General features: G+C 37.4%; 1 protein-coding gene across 2 annotated transcripts in view; it reads right to left on the reverse strand.

The window, feature by feature from the left end:
- Positions 1-3,261: 3,261 nt before the first annotated feature.
- LOC136832144 (probable G-protein coupled receptor Mth-like 1) overlaps positions 3,262-17,922 on the reverse strand; it is a 19,473-nt gene continuing 4,812 nt past the window's right edge. Inside the window, exons 2-10 of one of the 2 annotated variants that reach the window (XR_010851091.1) lie at positions 11,369-12,691; positions 10,531-10,825; positions 9,984-10,247; positions 9,148-9,226; positions 7,771-7,964; positions 6,139-6,310; positions 5,528-5,617; positions 3,976-4,244; positions 3,262-3,744 (exon numbers count right to left, since the gene is read on the reverse strand). Coding sequence is in view for 1 of the 2 variants with exons in the window: in XM_067092825.1 (XP_066948926.1) it covers positions 4,055-4,244; positions 5,528-5,617; positions 6,139-6,310; positions 7,771-7,964; positions 9,148-9,226; positions 9,984-10,247; positions 10,531-10,825; positions 11,369-12,586 (2,502 nt within the window). In the remaining variant the exon portion in view is untranslated. Of the gene's footprint in view, positions 4,245-5,527; positions 5,618-6,138; positions 6,311-7,770; positions 7,965-9,147; positions 9,227-9,983; positions 10,248-10,530; positions 10,826-11,368; positions 12,692-17,922 lie in introns of both variants that reach the window. The other variant, XM_067092825.1, reaches the window with a different exon arrangement.

Genomic DNA, 17,922 nt, shown 5'->3' on the forward strand with positions numbered 1-17,922 from the left:
CTAATTTAAGTATTTCATCTTGTATATACCTATATATGCAATGACATATATAGAATTAAAGGTCCAGTTTTGGGAAAAACGAACCCCCCCCATAAAAAACTCTGGGTACCGGCCTGAGAAATATTCAGATTACACAGGCTTAAAAGAAAATTGCAAGAGGAGCTTCCACATAAAATGGCACCACCCAAATGATACGACAAAAGAACAAAACAAAGAGAGCAGTGAATAATAACAAATAGATACGAAATATAGGACGAATAAAAGGAGGCATAATGAAAACGATATTTAAACAGCGCAACAATAACAGAATGGGACAACTGTCACTGACGTTTGAAAAAAGCCTCTCGTCATTTGTCACTCGTCACTTGGCACTTGTAACTTGTTACCTGGCACTTGTCACTTGGAACTTGGCACTTGTTACTTGGCTCTTGTCACTTATCATTTGTCACTTGTCACTTGGAACTTGGCACTTGTCACTTGGTACTTGGCTCTTGTCACTTGTCACTTGGCACTTGTCATTTATCACTTGTTACTTGGCTCTTGTCACTTGGCACTTGTCACTTATCACTTGTCATTTGTCACTTGGCACTTGTCACTTATCACTTGTCGCTTATCACTTGGAACTTGTCACTTGTCACGTGTTACTTGGCTCTTGTCACTTGGCACTTGTCACTTATCACTTGTCGCTTGTCACTTGGAACTTGGCATTTGGCACTTGTCTCTTGTCATTTGTCACTTATCACTTGTCGCTTGGAACTTGGCACTTATAACTTATCTCTTGTCATTTTTCACTTGGAACTTGGGACTTGGCACTTGTTACTTGGAACTTGGAACTTGCCACTTGTTACTTTGAACTTGGAACTTGTCACTTGGCACTTGTTACTTGGCTCTTGTCACTTGGCACTTGTCGCTTGTCACTTGTCACCTGCCACTTGGCACTTGTTGCTTAGCTCTTATCACTTGGCACTTGTCACTTATCACCTCACTTGTTACTTGTCACTTGGCACTTGTCACTTGACACTTCTCACTTTGGAACAAAATTGATGGGAGTTTTAATCAAATCGTTGCTACAGTGTCTTCTCTCTTTAACACTGGCGTAACAAGTAAGATTTTCTTTGAACCTGATTGATAAATAATAGGGATATTTCATCTTTCTTTTTTATCTATCCGAATGATGGATGGTAAAAGCGTCTCCTCTCGCCCCCCCCCAAATAGTCTTTTTCATGGTGACGATGATCATGGGCGTAGGCGGTTTTTTTTTCGCCTATCTATTGTCATAAAGCATTGCTAATACTTTGTCAGTTGGTTTTAATTATGAAATATTCAAAGTAGCTTATGCATGGATTCCAAAATATAATGTATCAGTTGTTTGATTATTTCACATCTGGAAAAGGGTCATTATAGACAGAAGAAGATGATGGTTTACTTGTTCCTCCTAGCCAAAATGAAGAAGGGGGGGGCAATCTCACCCCCGCCCCCGCCCCTCCCTATCCTTAGGCTACGCTCACCATGATGAACTCAGCATTCTGTGTAAGCGCAGGGCCCGCCGACAAGCATCGCGTACCTTTAAGTTTTATTTTCATTTTCATTTTCGAGTTTTGTCGTAGGAAATGCATTTATGCGGGATGCCGAGACTCGATGTGGCATTACCAATGCAGGCCGATGCAAACTCTCTCCAGATGGATTCGAGACTTGCTGGAGAGAGAGAGAGAAGAGAGAGAGAGAGAGAGAGAGAGAGAGAGAGAGAGAGAGAGAAGGGAAAACCACAACACATATTTTGAAAAGGAATTTGTAGTGTCAGCGTTGTTTTGTGAATGTATTGACTGACTGTTTTGTGAATGTATATACTTACGCCTGTCTGACAGTACTTATTATTATTATTATTATTATTATTATTATTATTATTATTATTATTATTATTATCATCAGACATATTAATTTCATCTGGCCCTTTATTATTTGTACCAACATTAGCCTCTCCGGGTAAAATCATATTTACATTTCAAGTAATTGACAAGTATGGAAGCAAAGAACAAGCTCATCAGTGAACCAACTACTTTGATGCTTGTTTCTCTGAACACTGAGGTTTAAAAAGCTTTCGCTTTCAACCTTTCAACTGTTCTGTGTAACTGGTTGGCGTACCAGAAGCCTGAAAAAAGTATCATAAAATAAAGAAAGAACTAAGAAACTTGCACGCGACCCCAGGAGTCTGGTGTGTGCATTGGGTCGTTTCAGATGCTACCTTAAAACGTCTGACGCTGGGTAGTGGTCATGTAGGTCTAGTCCGTGTTTTCGAGCCTAAGCACTTTCTTGATTATTTATCAGTTGAATTTCACTTATATCTATTTTTTTTTTTTTTTGTACATTTCTGTTCTGAGGAAACTTGCTTGTCTTTTCAATAGATGAAACCTATTCATATGGAACAAGCACACAGGGACAATTGATTTGAAATTCAAGCTTCCAAAGAATGTTGGTTTCAACAGTGTGGGGTCTGCGGTGGCAGATCCCACACTGCAGCAGCAACTGAGCCAGTGACTTTTCATCGCCCTGTGGGAGACGCGAACCCGCGACATCTGAGTGGTATGGCACGACATTAACCACACATTAACCACTGTACCAGCGGACCACCTAAACAATACATCTTCGGGGTTAAGATTAATTTTCTGTACCTATGATCACCCTTAAAAAGCTCGGGGTCTCCCAAAGGTTGGTTAGAGGAACCTCGACTAGACCTATGAACCAGAATGGTGGATTTGGTTTATTGGTGTAGATTAAGCCGGGCCATGTGACAGCCCTGGCCCCTACACAAAGGTATTATGAGGTCTGGTATGGACCTTTAGACTTGGAACACCCAACAGAGACATAAAGGTGGATTTATAGTGGTGTGAGAAGTAACTGAATTTTTAAAGGTATAATTACTTGTATTTACAAACCTGCTTTATATATAATTATAAATGTGTTTTACTTGCCCTATGATTTCTTAAGAATATAAGTAGACCAAGTGATCATTGTACTCACGATATAATCGTTGCTTCCTTGTTCGTTCACTCTGGAAACAACATAATATATATATATATATATATATATATATATATATATATATATATATATATATATATATATATATACATATACATATATATATATATATATATATATATATATATATATATATATATATATATATATATATATATACTGTATATACCATTGAAAGACTGAAAGATCGTTCCGCGATAATATGCTAGAGAACAATAGCTGATTAATTGTCTTTGTTTATTTGACTTGGACCTAGAAGTATAACCTTAATACTTCTGCGGCCAATTTCAGAGATTGAGCGTACAAGTAGGAAAGGATCTAATTAGTGAAGCTTTGCCTGAATTCCTGAGTCAGTGGATACTAATAAAAGCTCGCTTATTTACAAAATCTTCGCATTCTACTTCGTGATTCTCAAGATGCAGAAACCTGAATTTCGGCGGAATCTTCGGATATCGACAGAAAGATTTTTTTTTTGGAGAAACATCACCACATCATCAAAAAGGAAAATTGAAAACATCTTTACGATGTGACTGGGAGTAAACAAAGTTGTAGTCTTACTGCAAGGAAACCTTGCTGGTAGCGGTATGAGGTATGCTGGAAACACTTTCATTCCTTGTTGACCTCGTCCTCTTAGATTCACCAACTCAAGCAAAAGGGGGAGGGGCGATGGTGTTGGGGGCTTTATTCCGTTTCTTCCACTGCTCACTACATGAACCCGTTACCCTTCGTTATTGACTACGCCACTTGCTGCATCCATCCGTGAACCATTTCCTCTGAGCTGGGCGTTCCACAATGGGACTGCTTATTCCACCATCCTTTGATGTTCACTCCCTACCGGAGGACGCTTTTCTGATACTCAACATTTAGAGGTGTCAGCAAAGACTTAGGGTTCCACCTCCATTTCCTAAGTGACTGACACCTCCGTTTCTTCCCTGCTTCCCCTTCGTTGACTACGCCACTGCTGCATCCCTCGGGTGAACCATTTCCTTGAGCTGGGCGTTCCACAATGGGACTGTTATTCCCGTTCCCACCGATTCCATCCCGTCGCGTTGCCTTCCGAAGTTTCCGGGAATCTGCCATTCCGCAGCGTCTTCCTGTATATTCGTTGCATGCTCTCTTTCACCAGCTGCCTCTTCTGCTTGCTCAGGATGAAGATGATGAACACGATGACTCCCTGAAGTGTATTTAGGATGTCGGTGACGACCCTGAAAGTATTCAAATCTAAGTTAGAGTCGTGTTTACTGTACTTGAATTTTTTGTTTGACTACACAGTATCATTCATTATGTTAACGTTTCTAAGAACTTGTCCATCATTCATAGGAGAGCAAGTCATAAATTTTACCTAGTTTTGCGCAGTTTCACTGAGATGGAATTTGAATATCATCAGGTGAGGCAGAAAGTTACACAAATCCGATGGTAAAGGAAACAAGATTCGGTGCAAAGATGATTGTCTTTTGACAGCAATGTTAAGTTGAAATATTTCCAGAAATAGAGCAATAAGTAATGCGAGTTCTTTGGAAACTGATTTAGGTCAAATGTTTGGTGACAATTGGGTTCATGTCAAGATTAGCGAACCCACTCACAGGAGGGTTCGCTATTCTTTACAAGAAGATTATTGGGTTCGTTATTCTTTACACGGGAATAATCGGGTTCGCTGTTCTAGACATGAACACTTCGGTACCAGACATTTGATCCCCAGGGGCTAGTGCTAAACAAGGCGAAATACGTTTGAACCCCCAGGGGCTAAAAGTTTTAGTACTAAACACGGCGAAACAGTGTAGATGAACCGTTTCGCCGTGTTTAGTACTAGCCCTCATGTGGAATTGGAGTTCGGACCGGAAAGGGTTGGCCATTCTTTACATGGGGATCATTGGGTTCGCTGTTCTTGACGTGGAGACGTTGGGTTCGCTAATCTTGACATGATCCGACAATTGTATATTAAAGCTGATGATATTTAGCAAATCTATTGTGATGGGTATGAGAAAAAGAATAAAGAATACTCCAAGAGGGGTTAGTTAATCAGGCTCAACACGAATGGGAAACAACTCTTGTGTAAACACAGGGCCAACTCGCATGTAGTATTTTGCACAAAACATTTTGAAGCTTACTGCAGAGCAGTAAGAGGTAGGAAGGGATGAGTGTCTGCGGAAGCAAAAATCGAGACAGATGAAGTTATTCTTCAGCCGAATTTCCTATATGGAAGTGATTCGTTTGAGCCTTCTGCGTAGCTGTACGGAGAGGACGATACTCTGGAAGCTTCCTGCACAGGGAGTTAAATTTGACTCGAAAATTAAAGGATAAACTTGGCAGAGACTTGTCTTGTTTCTATCAGGATCTACCCTATGCTAAATAAACTGGTTACTATAATACATATATATATATATATATATATATATATATATATATATATATATATATATATATATATATATATACATATATATATACATATATAAAGAGCATTTGAAGCAGTTAACCGTAGTCTCACCAGGCATCCTTGGGCGGGATCTTCAGGGAAAGCACTTCTGTGAACCAGCAGATGGCCATCATGGCGAAAATACTCAGCCTCTGACGAAATCTGAAAAAAAAAAATGGAGATTTGCTCTTCATCTGGGTCTTGTGCTTCCTTGTTTTACCCATCCATCCGTCTCAGTTTAGATGAAAATTAGGATACATTTTTTCTTTGTACTGATTAAAGCTTAAAAGTGATCTTAGATGACTTAACATTATTGCTCGGGTTCTCTTTTCCACTTGTTTCAGCTACGTCAAAGTTTTAAAACAGCTAAATCAGTGTTTTTGGTTTTATCACTCTCACACTTCTGCGTCTCAGCTATAGCTTCAGAGTTGACCTAAAAGACCATTTGCTCTTTTCCCCAATTTGATTAAGACATCTGCAATAAACTCAAACCAAATTACCAACATCTTTCGCTGAAAGTGCTTTGATTTGATGTGATTTTGAGTTTCAAAATTAAATTAAAAAAAAGAGAGAAATGACCCTTCTTGGCCAAAATTTCAGGTGATCTAAAAAAAGGCCACTATCGCCTTTTCCAAAATTTACTAAAAACATCTGAAATGATAAGCCAAATAAAAAAAACTCACAGCGAAAGATGCTTCCTGTTGAAGGCTCGCGGAGCCTTGCTCTTGCGAAGGCAGCACGCCATTCCTGGCTCGGCTTGGCACAGCAAGTAGATCACGTGACCCAACATGCAGAGAGACAGGGTGTTTAACGTTGCTATGGCCAGGTAGAAGTAGAGGAACTGCGCCAGTTCATCTGAAAGTTAAAGATAAATAGATAGATAAATAAATAAATAATTAAAAAAATAAAAGTAAGCATAACTGTCACGTCTCTGCAAGATTTAATAAGATTCACTGATGGCTTCTCAGAGAAACCATAATTTCCGTATAGCGACATTACGTTCATAATGTTTTTACATTTGCCTGATGGTACGCTCAGCTAAGATTATCCCCCGTAGATTTATATTGTCAACTAATCAAGCAATCAATCCTCTGCATATTTATACTTTCAATCAATCAATTAATCATTCTTCTACATATTTATGCGCTCAGTCAGTCAGTCAGTCCATCAGTCATTGGAACGGAAAAATTTGAACAATTTTCATTTTTATCGTACTTATAATTGATCAAATACATTCTGTACGTTGTATTTAGTGTTTCTCGAATGTTACAATTTTGAAGTTGTATCGTCCTTGTAATGTATCAGATACATTTTGTATATAAGTTCAGTACTTTCTGGAGGTTAATTATGTAGCAGGATATGAAATGAAGGTAAAAATGATCTATTGTCATTTTCAATGCAAATGAATACGATTGCCGGTAAAGTACAAGATCCTAACATTTGATTTGATACACAATATGCTCTCCTCTGTAACTGCTGGCATAAATAGCAGCTTTTCCTATTTTGTATGACACAAAGCATCATTTATCTCCATAACTTTATATAGGCAACTACTTTTTATGACAGAGTATCGAGTTTTTTTTTTCAATAGCTTCACCTCATCATTCGGACGTTTCACATTGGTTATTTTGTTTTTCCAAACATAGTGCAATAAATCAAAACTACTCAAATTTCGAAGTGATGTAAAATGTGTCCTAAGGCATGTAATTAACTTTGAAAAGTCTGATGTCAAAAAAATGTCTCACTGAGCAAGATCTCGATAAAGAATCATGAAAATGCTTTCAGATTTCTAATGTGCAGCAGCTGGTATTCATAGCATTAAACAATTTCTCTCTGAACATTTATACACCTCTGCTTCTTCATGATGGCAAATATTCTCTTACAGTAAACAATGGGGATTTTTGATTTTGGCTAAAATCTTTTCATCTTATCATCTCGTATGTTTCAAAACACTCCAGTGGAAAACAACTGACTTTACTTTGGTACCAAAATGAGTGTCCTAGTAAGAAAGCTAACTTTTCACATACAGATGAACTATTTCTTTTAGTGCAGGCACCGTGGCTGCAATGCTACTCATCAAAAAGATATACAGACACACATTGTGTTAAATAAGCAGACAATCATTTGGAAAAAGCTGAAGATGCCAGTAACTACATAAAGTAAGTTTCCACAAAATGCAAGGGCAAATATAAGAAAAATTAACAAATGATAAAATAAGTAAAAATAAATAAAGATAATTAACAAACGGATGAATTGGACTTTAAAGAATATTACAAACAGGATTGATTACTGTTTGTATTTCTAATTCCTTTCACCTGCGAACCAACAGGACTCCTTTCCAAACCCTGGGACGATCATCCCGGCGGAGGACTCCGGCGGGAGAGATTGCATGATTAACGTCACCAGGGCGATGGCCAAGGGACACCCGAAGGCGTAGGCTGCATACAGGAAGAATTTCTGCATGTCCTTCTCTAGGATCCCCGTCAGAGGGATACACTTCACCGTGGATCTGAGGATGGGAAATAGTTTTAAAGTAAGTAATGGTGAAGGAGGGAAAGTTATTAACTATAATCTTATTTACTTTTGCAAGTTCTGAAGTTAGATTCCGACATATAATTTGTTTATGGATATTACCATATGAATAACGATTCTGGTTTGCACAGACAGACACATACACACACACACACACACACACACACACACATATATATATATATATATATATATATATATATATATATATATATATATATATATATATATATATATATACAGGTGCAACATAAGTAACGCCCTTTGTTTAAGTGGAACAAAATTAAAGCCTTTTGATTATCCTTCATTTTTTCGAACATGAATGTATTGCCACAGGTTAATAGATTAATATAATATGTTAACAAAATTAATATACTGCTTATTCGGTTTAATAATGCGGCATAAGTAACGCCCTTTTTAATTTTATATCTTACAAAGTATCTTTTCTTTATTATTTTCTTTAATTAAATTGCTAAATCTTTATTTTTTCAGATATTTTATACAACCATGAGATTAACAAAGGAACAGAGAGTAAAAGCAATTCAATTGTACTACCAGCAGAATAAAAATGGTGCTGAAACTGCAAGATTGTTATCAGCTGAATTTAACATCCCAAGGGTGCAAAGCCGAAATATCATTTGTATTGAACATTATTAAACCGAATAAGCATTATATTAATTTTGTTAATATATTATATTAATCTATTAACATGTGGCAATACATTCATGTTCGAAAAAATTAAGGATAATCAAAAAGGCTTTAATTTTGTTCCACTTAAACAAAGGGCGTTACTTATGCCGCACCCATATACATATATAATATAAGGTTGTGGAAACCAGGAGTAATATATGTTAATGTGGATGAAGGAAGATGGAAGCTGTTGATTTGTATAGGGATTTGGGAGTAAATATAAGGACAATGGCAGTATAAGTGAAAGATGAGTCCCGGGATAGGTGAATCAAGATGGTATTAGGGGACACATGGGAGAACTGTTGAGCCAACTCTCCTTTATAAACTGAAGAGTGAGTGCTGATTGTTAATAAAAGAAAAAAAGGTTGAAGCTGATGCGATAAATTGTTAGGATAGCGTATGTGGTGTAAGAACAATTGGGAAGATAAGGAACGTGTGTAATTGTTAAAAGTGTTAAAAAATATTCCTACCTGATCACTCTCCAGATGTCAAAGCACATGACACTGAGCCAGAAGAACGCAGCATGAAGAGTAAACTGACTGAATAGTCCTGTCAAGTAAATTGATTTCATATTAGAATGACATATAAAGACGATTTTAAATAATGAAATGATCTTTGGCTGGAGAAGCATTTAGCATGATCAAGAAATTGTTTTAGGAGGAAAAGCTTTATCCTCTTGCACAGCCAGCTTCAGACTGCCTTACCAGTTTCTGTAGTTTCTCTGTGACATCCCCAATTAGCAGTATTAACCCCTTTCCCATAAAGCTTCCTCATAGGTATTCAGTTCCGACCCTAACTCCTTTAGACACTTTTATAGGCAATATATATCATACTGTATATGCGCACCTGTTCATCTGTGTGTGATTGGAAATGTAATTATGAAAGCAGATATAAACATATACTAAGGTGCTTTTTATACAAACTGATGACCTTAGTTTCACGAGACTTAGAACAAGGCTTCAAGCTGAAAGTACCAAAACTCCCTCTAACAACTGAAAACTGATCAACCTTAAGTCCCTTTCATTTTATGAGAAGGAAAACATTTCTAATGTCTCATGTCCTGAGAATGATCAGCAAATGTTTTCTGGCTTTCATCTTAGAGCTACTTTTGACATATTTACGCCCACAAATAAAATCACCAGCATGAGAGACCAAGAGGCGCGTGAATATATGTGGACATAGATTATGAGGCAACGAGAGAGAGAGAGAGAGAGAGAGAGAGAGAGAGAGAGAGAGAGAGAGAGAGAGAGAGAGAGAGAGAGAGCCGAAATGTCAAAGTTCAGTTAAACCATTTGGAAACTCTCACCATTGAAAACGCAATGTTGATAATGCATTTGCTTCGCGAACTTGAAATTCACGAAGAACCCGACGTACGCCAGCAAGAGCGAAGCCGAGTAGGAGAGGAAGCAGTAACCCTGGACGTTCAAGAGCTTCTTCGTGAAGAAGTGGAGGAGAATGAGGAAGACCAGACAAAGGATGGAGATTATCATCCCTATGGGTGCCAAGGAGACCTTCAATTCCTGGACGGAAGAAGGCTTTTCGAAGCAGTACATCACGAAATTTTCCGCCTCTGAAATGGGATGGGATGAAAAACAAAGGAATTTCTGAGATAAATCCAGCGGATAACTTGTCCGCTTTTAATATGTCTTAAAAGAACAACACTCGTCAGCAAGATCATGCATTCACGTACAGTAAGCTCAAAGATTTCCAAGGTTCAAGTAGCTGAAAAAAGGGAATTTTAGGAAGTAATGTATCAACAAGTAAGTACTAATTAAAACATTAAATATTCACAGCTAAGGATATACAGTCACCTGCTATAAAAGTGACGCGAATGTTCCATATAAACATCTTACCTTCCATGTAATAATCGGTGCAGAACTTGTTGTTATCAATGGTCTGTCCTGTCTCTTTGATGTAGAGTTTGCCGTTCAGAAGGAGACGATAAAAGCGAGAAAATTTCAGCGTCGTTTTGTGAGGGCAGTTTGGGACTAACGGCACCAACTGAAGGTCCTGCGGTGCCTCGGATGCGTCCCCTGCTAGAGTGTAGAAGGAGAGGTTCAAATTCCAGTTTTCAGGTTTACAGATGGTGTGAGATTTGACCTCTCCTTGAGGGCAGCACTTCCTTATACAGGTGCCTCCGTTGCACACCTGGAATTAATGCATGCGGTTTGGAATCTTCGTTTATAATAAATCCCATATATTGAAGCTATTTTCTTTGCACTCTAAGACCTAATACAGTTTAGGAATGACCCTAAACTAGTTATTATAAAAGTAGTTACTGGAGATACCTGCACAGATATTTATTTAAGTTACCTTACCAAGTTTTTTCTAAGAGTAATTCTTTCATTGAATTAAAAAAAATGTTAGTGTATAATTCTAAATAATTAAAAAGCTCCTTTAAAGCATAAACCTTGTGATTGTAAGAAACAATAATATTCTTTGGTATGTAGTCTCACTTTTTTAAAATTAACAATAAGCTCTGCATTGACAGTGCCAAACATTTGTACACTTTGGGCATTTAGAACTAGCCACAAACCGAAACAACAAAGAAATGTAAAATGCGACCAGTTGCCGAATATCTTTGGTCAAGATAGAACAAATAAAACATGGAAAATAAAAATGAAGACCTAAGTAATAAATTATTAAACTACAGACAGAAGGTATTATATATTTTTATACAGTTCAACTTACTTTCTCCTCATCTGCCATACACGTAACAGCATAGTAATTGCCATCGTGCTGCTGATCGATACAGTACTGAGAGGTTTGCCTGGTCATGGATAATTCAGTCCACTTCAAGTAGCTCTGAGTCTTGTTTGCTCTTAAAGAGACGTCCTTTCTAGAAAACCTGATAACTTTGTACTTATAATCTTTTGGGCAGTTCGGCATCATTGTTTCCCATGTAAAATTGTAGAGACCAGATTCTGAATCCTGTTTAGCAACTGTAGACGGGTCAAAGGGAGATAGATTTGTTTTAGCAACACAGTTAGCGCCATCCCAGAACTCGCTGGCCCCACAGCACTTCTTAGCTTTGACGGATGGTGTAACTGTGGCCTTTGTCACTTCTTTGGTGGGTATTGACGCAAGCATTTTCTTTTCTTGGCGCTGCGGCTTTGTCAAGTGGGGAGTGACCTGAAATGGACCTTCCTCTAGCTGTGATGTTGAGGAAGGAGATATTGTCGTTGAAAGCGGGGCGGAGGCAATGGCTGAAGTTTTGTCTGTAAAAGTCTTTGTTTCATTGTTGAATGAAAAGTCATTGCTAATACGATCCTCTCTTCCCGTAGACTCTATAATAGGTGAGATTTTTTCTGTCAGAGCAGGTATGCCATTGATGAAAAGTGCCTCTTCATTTGTTCCATGTGTTGTATGACCGAGGAGAGCCTCTTCCTCTGTAGCATTGATCAGAAGAGGTCCCTTCTTTGTTGTTGAGATAGATGAAGTCTCTCTTTCTGCAGCAGTGATGAGGGGGGGTTCTCCATTTGATTCTGGACTAGAGGGAGTCGTTCTCTCTGTAGTAGTAGTGATCAGGTCTCCAGTTTTTGTTGGAATATTGGAACTCACTCTCCCTGTACCATTGGTCAGAGCTTCTCCGGTTGTTGAAGGGCTATCGGAAGCCTCTTGATTTGTAGGGCTAATTGCACTGGAATAAGTTTCATTCGTTGATGATGTTACAGTTGGGATGGGCAGGGGTTCTGTCCTATTTGGAATAACAGCGGATAGTGTTATCCCCTCCACTACTGTTGGAGAAAGTAGCAATGAATCTAGCGATGTAGCAGTGTTGGTGGTGAGATTCGAGTCCACGACTTCTGTGGGAGATTTTGTTGTCAGGGAATCTTGAGCAGATGAAGGTAAAGAGTGGACATTTATGACAATGAGGAAATAAATGAAGAGAGGGAACGAAGGTGACATTGTGGATGGCTGGTTATGGAAAAACGGTCTTTCTGCACGAACTACTGAGCTTTGTCTTCTTGCCACTCGTGGAAAATCTGGTTGATCTTTCGTAGGTCATCACTCCTGTGGGAATAAAAGGTGATACGACAGCAGTGAGAATGTGTTAATGATTGAAGAAAAACGACAAAAACAGAAAAATGTATATACATTAATGTACTTAATGACTTGATACCTCACAATAATTCAGAAAAAAACAAACATTAAGCACCTACACTCCTGGGGGATAATTAGATTGATTTCACTTTTCTCTAATAAACCCGCAGCTTCCCTAATTACATTGATTGTTCTTGGTAGTAGTTGTTTTCTTCTAAATGAAGTTGACCTGGATGTAAAAACTATTTGATTTTGTTCATGGAGAAATCGAATAGGAAGCTAAGTTATCTCTCTATTGAGCCACGACTGATGGAAATAAGTAGGGGTAGAGGGGTGGGGGTTGGAACAATTGAGCTTTGCCAAAAAAGGAAGAGGTAAAGCTTCGCCGTAGGAGGTCGAGGTTGTGATAGTAAGGAAACGGAGACATGAGTCCGAAAAGATTCCCATTTTACATCCGACAAGGAGGTTGTGAACCCCCCCCAAAAATTACTTTCTTTACGGATACAACCAAAACTTGCGTATCTGCGGTAAATGAAATAACAACCCACGAATCCATATAGAACTTTCACACATAAATAACTATCGGAGACTAACAAAACATTCTGGGTAATATCCGGAGAACAGAGAACAATTAGAGGACTTAACAGGGCTAAAATAAGCCACTGATTCTCTGCTACGCCCTTCTTAATTTGCTTCCGCTGAGGTGTCTGCCGGCATAAACATCCTTTCGCATGCAGTGATAAACCTTCCACAGGAAAGGAGATTTTTCCGTAATTAAATGGGCGGACATATTTACTTTTCTGATAAACTATCTATCTATTTATCATTTATTTCTATCAAAAAGATAAAGACTATTAATTTGTTAAGGAAGCTTCCAACGAATATAGGTTAATACCCATACGTAAAAAAATGGAATAACAGAAAAAAATTATCTGATCTGAAAATGTAAATATACATAATTCTACCATATGAAACAGATAAACACATGAACAGTTGTTAAGAAAATATAATTTTTTACTTCAGTGTCATGAGTCAATGAAAGCTGGATTCGCAAATTCTAGCTGTGATTTTTTAACTCTAAAGGCACCGCTATACTGTAATACAGGTAAGTCTTGCACAATGGCAGGACTTTTGGTTTTATCAATACAGAAAGTAAGTGAAAGTTCAAAACTGACATGAAAACTGCTCTGACTAGATCAGACAATACACTGACTACGTATTACACCAGGCAATATGAGCTCTTCACCTCTCTATTCCTTAATGTTTTTTGATGGGCTTTTCACCGAAGGCTTTGATATCCGAAATGGAAAAGAATGAAGAAATTCTCCTTCCCAGGCGGGACTCAAACCCACGGTGTTACCGGACTGTGGTTAGCGCTTAGTTCATCACGCCATGAAGAAATTTGGTGGTAGTTCTTCATTGCTGTTATCATTGTCATTAAGTTCCTAATCTTGTGTCCTGAATATGGTTCTTTTTCTCTTGATGAAGGAAGAATGCCCGGCCAGAAAGCACCCCTGACTGAAGAGCTAGGCTAAGTTTCACTCTGTTGAATGAACAAAAAACCGTAACCGGAAATGAAATGTATATATATATATATATATACATATATATATATATATATATATATATATATATATATATATATATATATATATATATATATATATATATATATAATGACAACAAGAAGAGGGCATTAACTAAATGAGTCAGAGATCTTTAACAAATGTCTTATTTGATTATTTGCTCGTTTTGAACAATAAAAATGAAGTGGCAATGACTTAACGAACAAATAATCATACATATATATATATGTATATGTGTGTGTGTGCATATATACACATATTTATATACAAATATATATATATATATATATATATATATATATATATATATATATTAATTGGAAAAACTGAAGTCGCTTATGTTCTTCATTTTGCAGCCATGTTCGTTTGCATGGTAAAATAGCCAATAATATCTTCCATCCCGACAAAAAAAAAAAAAAAAAAAAAAATTCACACAGATCAAAACAACAAAAGCATGACTAACTGCCGTTAATAGAGATATATTGTACCATGTATTTCTAGAAATGTATTACTATTCTTTTACTGACCCTCTTCTAAAGCAATGTCATCAGTATAAGCATCACGCTAGGCCTATATCATCTTGGCTGCAAACACTTTTAGCCGAAACGACGGGAATCTGGTAATTGTCATATCTACATAACGTTCCAAAGGATGAAAATACTTACGAAATTGCTAGTGCAAGGTATAATAGTTGGTTAATTCATATCAATCTGCTCCCTGAATTATGGAAAAATTCTAGGTTACTTAGAAAATGATTCTGACTGCGTGGCAATATTCAATATTCTTTTAGAACCATTACTTGCGGTATAAAAATTCTAGGTTACTTAGCAAACAATTCTGACCGCGCGGAGACATTCAGCATCTTGTAGGACCATTGTTTGGAGGGGTGGGTAGAGCTCTCGGCTAGCACGCTGTTGGCCCAGCGTTCGACTCTCCGACCGGCCAATGAAAAATTAGATGAATTTATTTCTGGTGATATAACTCATTTCTCGTCATAATGTGGTTCGGATTCCACAATAAGCTGTAGATCCCGTTGCTAGGTAACCAGTTGGTTCTTAGCCACGTAAAACAAATCTAATCCTTCCGGCCAGCCCTAGTAGAGCTGTTAATCAACTTAGTGGTCTGGTTAAACTAAGATATATTTAACTTTCAAGGACCATTATTTGTGGCATAAAAATTCTAGGTTGCTAAGCAAACAATTCTGACTATGTGGAGACATTCCACATCTTTTGGAACCATTATTTGTGGTATGGGCACGACAAAATGAAAAAGGGAATCCCTCGTGGCCCAAGGCTACGAACCTCGAGGCGTTCGTTATTCCCGAGAATTATATGTAAATAAAGAAAAGGCGAATGACGTGGTAAACTGTAATCTTAAAGGTGTGACCTTGGCTGAGAAGGTTATATCTTCAATTACGTGTAATGATTAGTCTCATGGGTACATAATCGCACCAGGTTTTCTGAACTGAACTGTGGTGTTTTGCATGCAAGTGTTATTTTTTCACATTTATTTTCCTTTATTTATTTAGCGATCTGTTAATTCAGCACTTGAAATATAACTTGACGTATAGGAGAGTGATTTTATTGTTTTAAATCGTAACATTTGTAACGATTTCACTAGGCTCAGGAAAGGACCACTCTTGGCATCACAGTGTGTAATACGTACAACCAGAAGTTCAACAAAGGGATGACCTAATTGGCCGTCTGCTGTCTCTCTGCCTGACTGCATGTTTCCTTGTGCATAAGGATAAACAGCGTGGGAGCTAATCAAGAAAACTGGAATTCATATCTAACTTGCTTGTTTTCTGTCAATCACCATTGGAATGTAACACCAGTCACAAACATCAATATATCAACGAAACGATTATTTTCCTTTACTTAGTTGAGAAGGACGTAACAGACACGGGCATACTTGCCCAAAACCAAGCCATTTTATTTTTACAGTGATGTCTAACTTGGCCATTCAAATAAAGCAGTTCAGATGATTCAGGAACACAGAGGAAAGTAGACTGTTCCACACTTTAGGTTGATTCTTCGTCGGTACCGTTCTCGGCTAGCACTCTGCAGGGCCCGAGTTCGAATCTCCAGCCGGCCAATGAAGAATTAGAGGAATTTATTTGTGTTGATAGAAATTCATTTCTCGGTATAATGTGGTTCGGATTCCACAATAAGCTGTAGGCCCCGTTGCTAGGAACCAGTTGGTTCTTAGCCACGTAAAATAATTCCAATCCTTCGGGCCAGCCCTAGGAGAGCTGTTGATCAGCTCAGTGGTCTGGTTAAACTAAGGTATACTTAACACACTGTAGGTTGATTCTCGAGTTCGTGACCTGCATATAACTGCAATAAATTTAACCGTCATGAAAGTCTGTATTCTCATGCCTTTCCCATGACCGGATAAAAGAGAAGGGCTTGAGCGTAGAAATTTCGCGCTTGCCTTCAATCCAAAAGGTGAAATGGGTCTCAATGAAGCCAAGAAGCCTCCGGAGAAAGTCCCTGCCTACAGTTAAGGCTAATGAACTATAGAATTCTTTTTCTTCCTCTACATCTCCTGAATCATGGCCGTTTCAGTTGAATTAACCGCGAAAGAAAAAAAAAATAAATAAAAAATGAAGTCTACTGTAGATTCAAATTCATTCAGAGCAACTTTCACCTGACCTCTGATATCCGGTTGAGAAGATGATACTGCTAACCGGATGTAGCTGTGGCCTACGAAGAAACGATAAATCTGTCACCCCCTTGCTGTTGCATAATCTCTCTCTCTCTCTATATATCAGAGACAAAGAGTATATATCTATATATATATATATATATATATATATATATATATATATATATATATATATATATAGAGAGAGAGAGAGAGAGAGAAAGAGAGAGAGAGAGATACACTACTGTATATATATATATATATATATATATATATATATATATATATATATATATATATGTATATACATAATCCTAAAAATCACTATAGATGCACGTGACTTCAGTGTATAATATGGATTTCCTTATATGTGTATAAACACACACACACACACACACACACACACACACACACATATATATATATATATATATATATATATATATATATATATATATATATAAACATATACATATAAATGCACACATACATATACAGTATATATGTTTGTATATATTAATAAATAAATATATAAATACACGCACACATATATACTGTACAAATGTATATATACATATGTATATATATATATATATACATATACATACATATATATATATATATATATATATATATATATATATATATATATATATATATATATATATATATCCTAAAACAAGCGTAAGGACAGCATAAATGGTGCAATTCTATGCTTTTAGAGACACAGTTGGAAGGAAAAATAATGAGTCAAATCCTGTCAAGCCAGTGCGAGCGTGAAAGTGTAGGATGTACCAGGTGCCAGTTAGTCATTTAAATAGCGAATGCCTCCTTTCTTTTAGGCATCTCCTTCCTACATGCGTCAGTCTGACAGACTGACCCCCACTTAACCGCATTTCTTTCTGCATTTGGTCTTTCTGATTGCATGATATAATTACGTAACATGGCGTAGGCACACCTCCAGTTACT

This window comes from Macrobrachium rosenbergii, chromosome 49 (genome assembly GCF_040412425.1).
Source record: "Macrobrachium rosenbergii isolate ZJJX-2024 chromosome 49, ASM4041242v1, whole genome shotgun sequence".
Classification (NCBI taxonomy): domain Eukaryota; kingdom Metazoa; phylum Arthropoda; class Malacostraca; order Decapoda; family Palaemonidae; genus Macrobrachium; species Macrobrachium rosenbergii.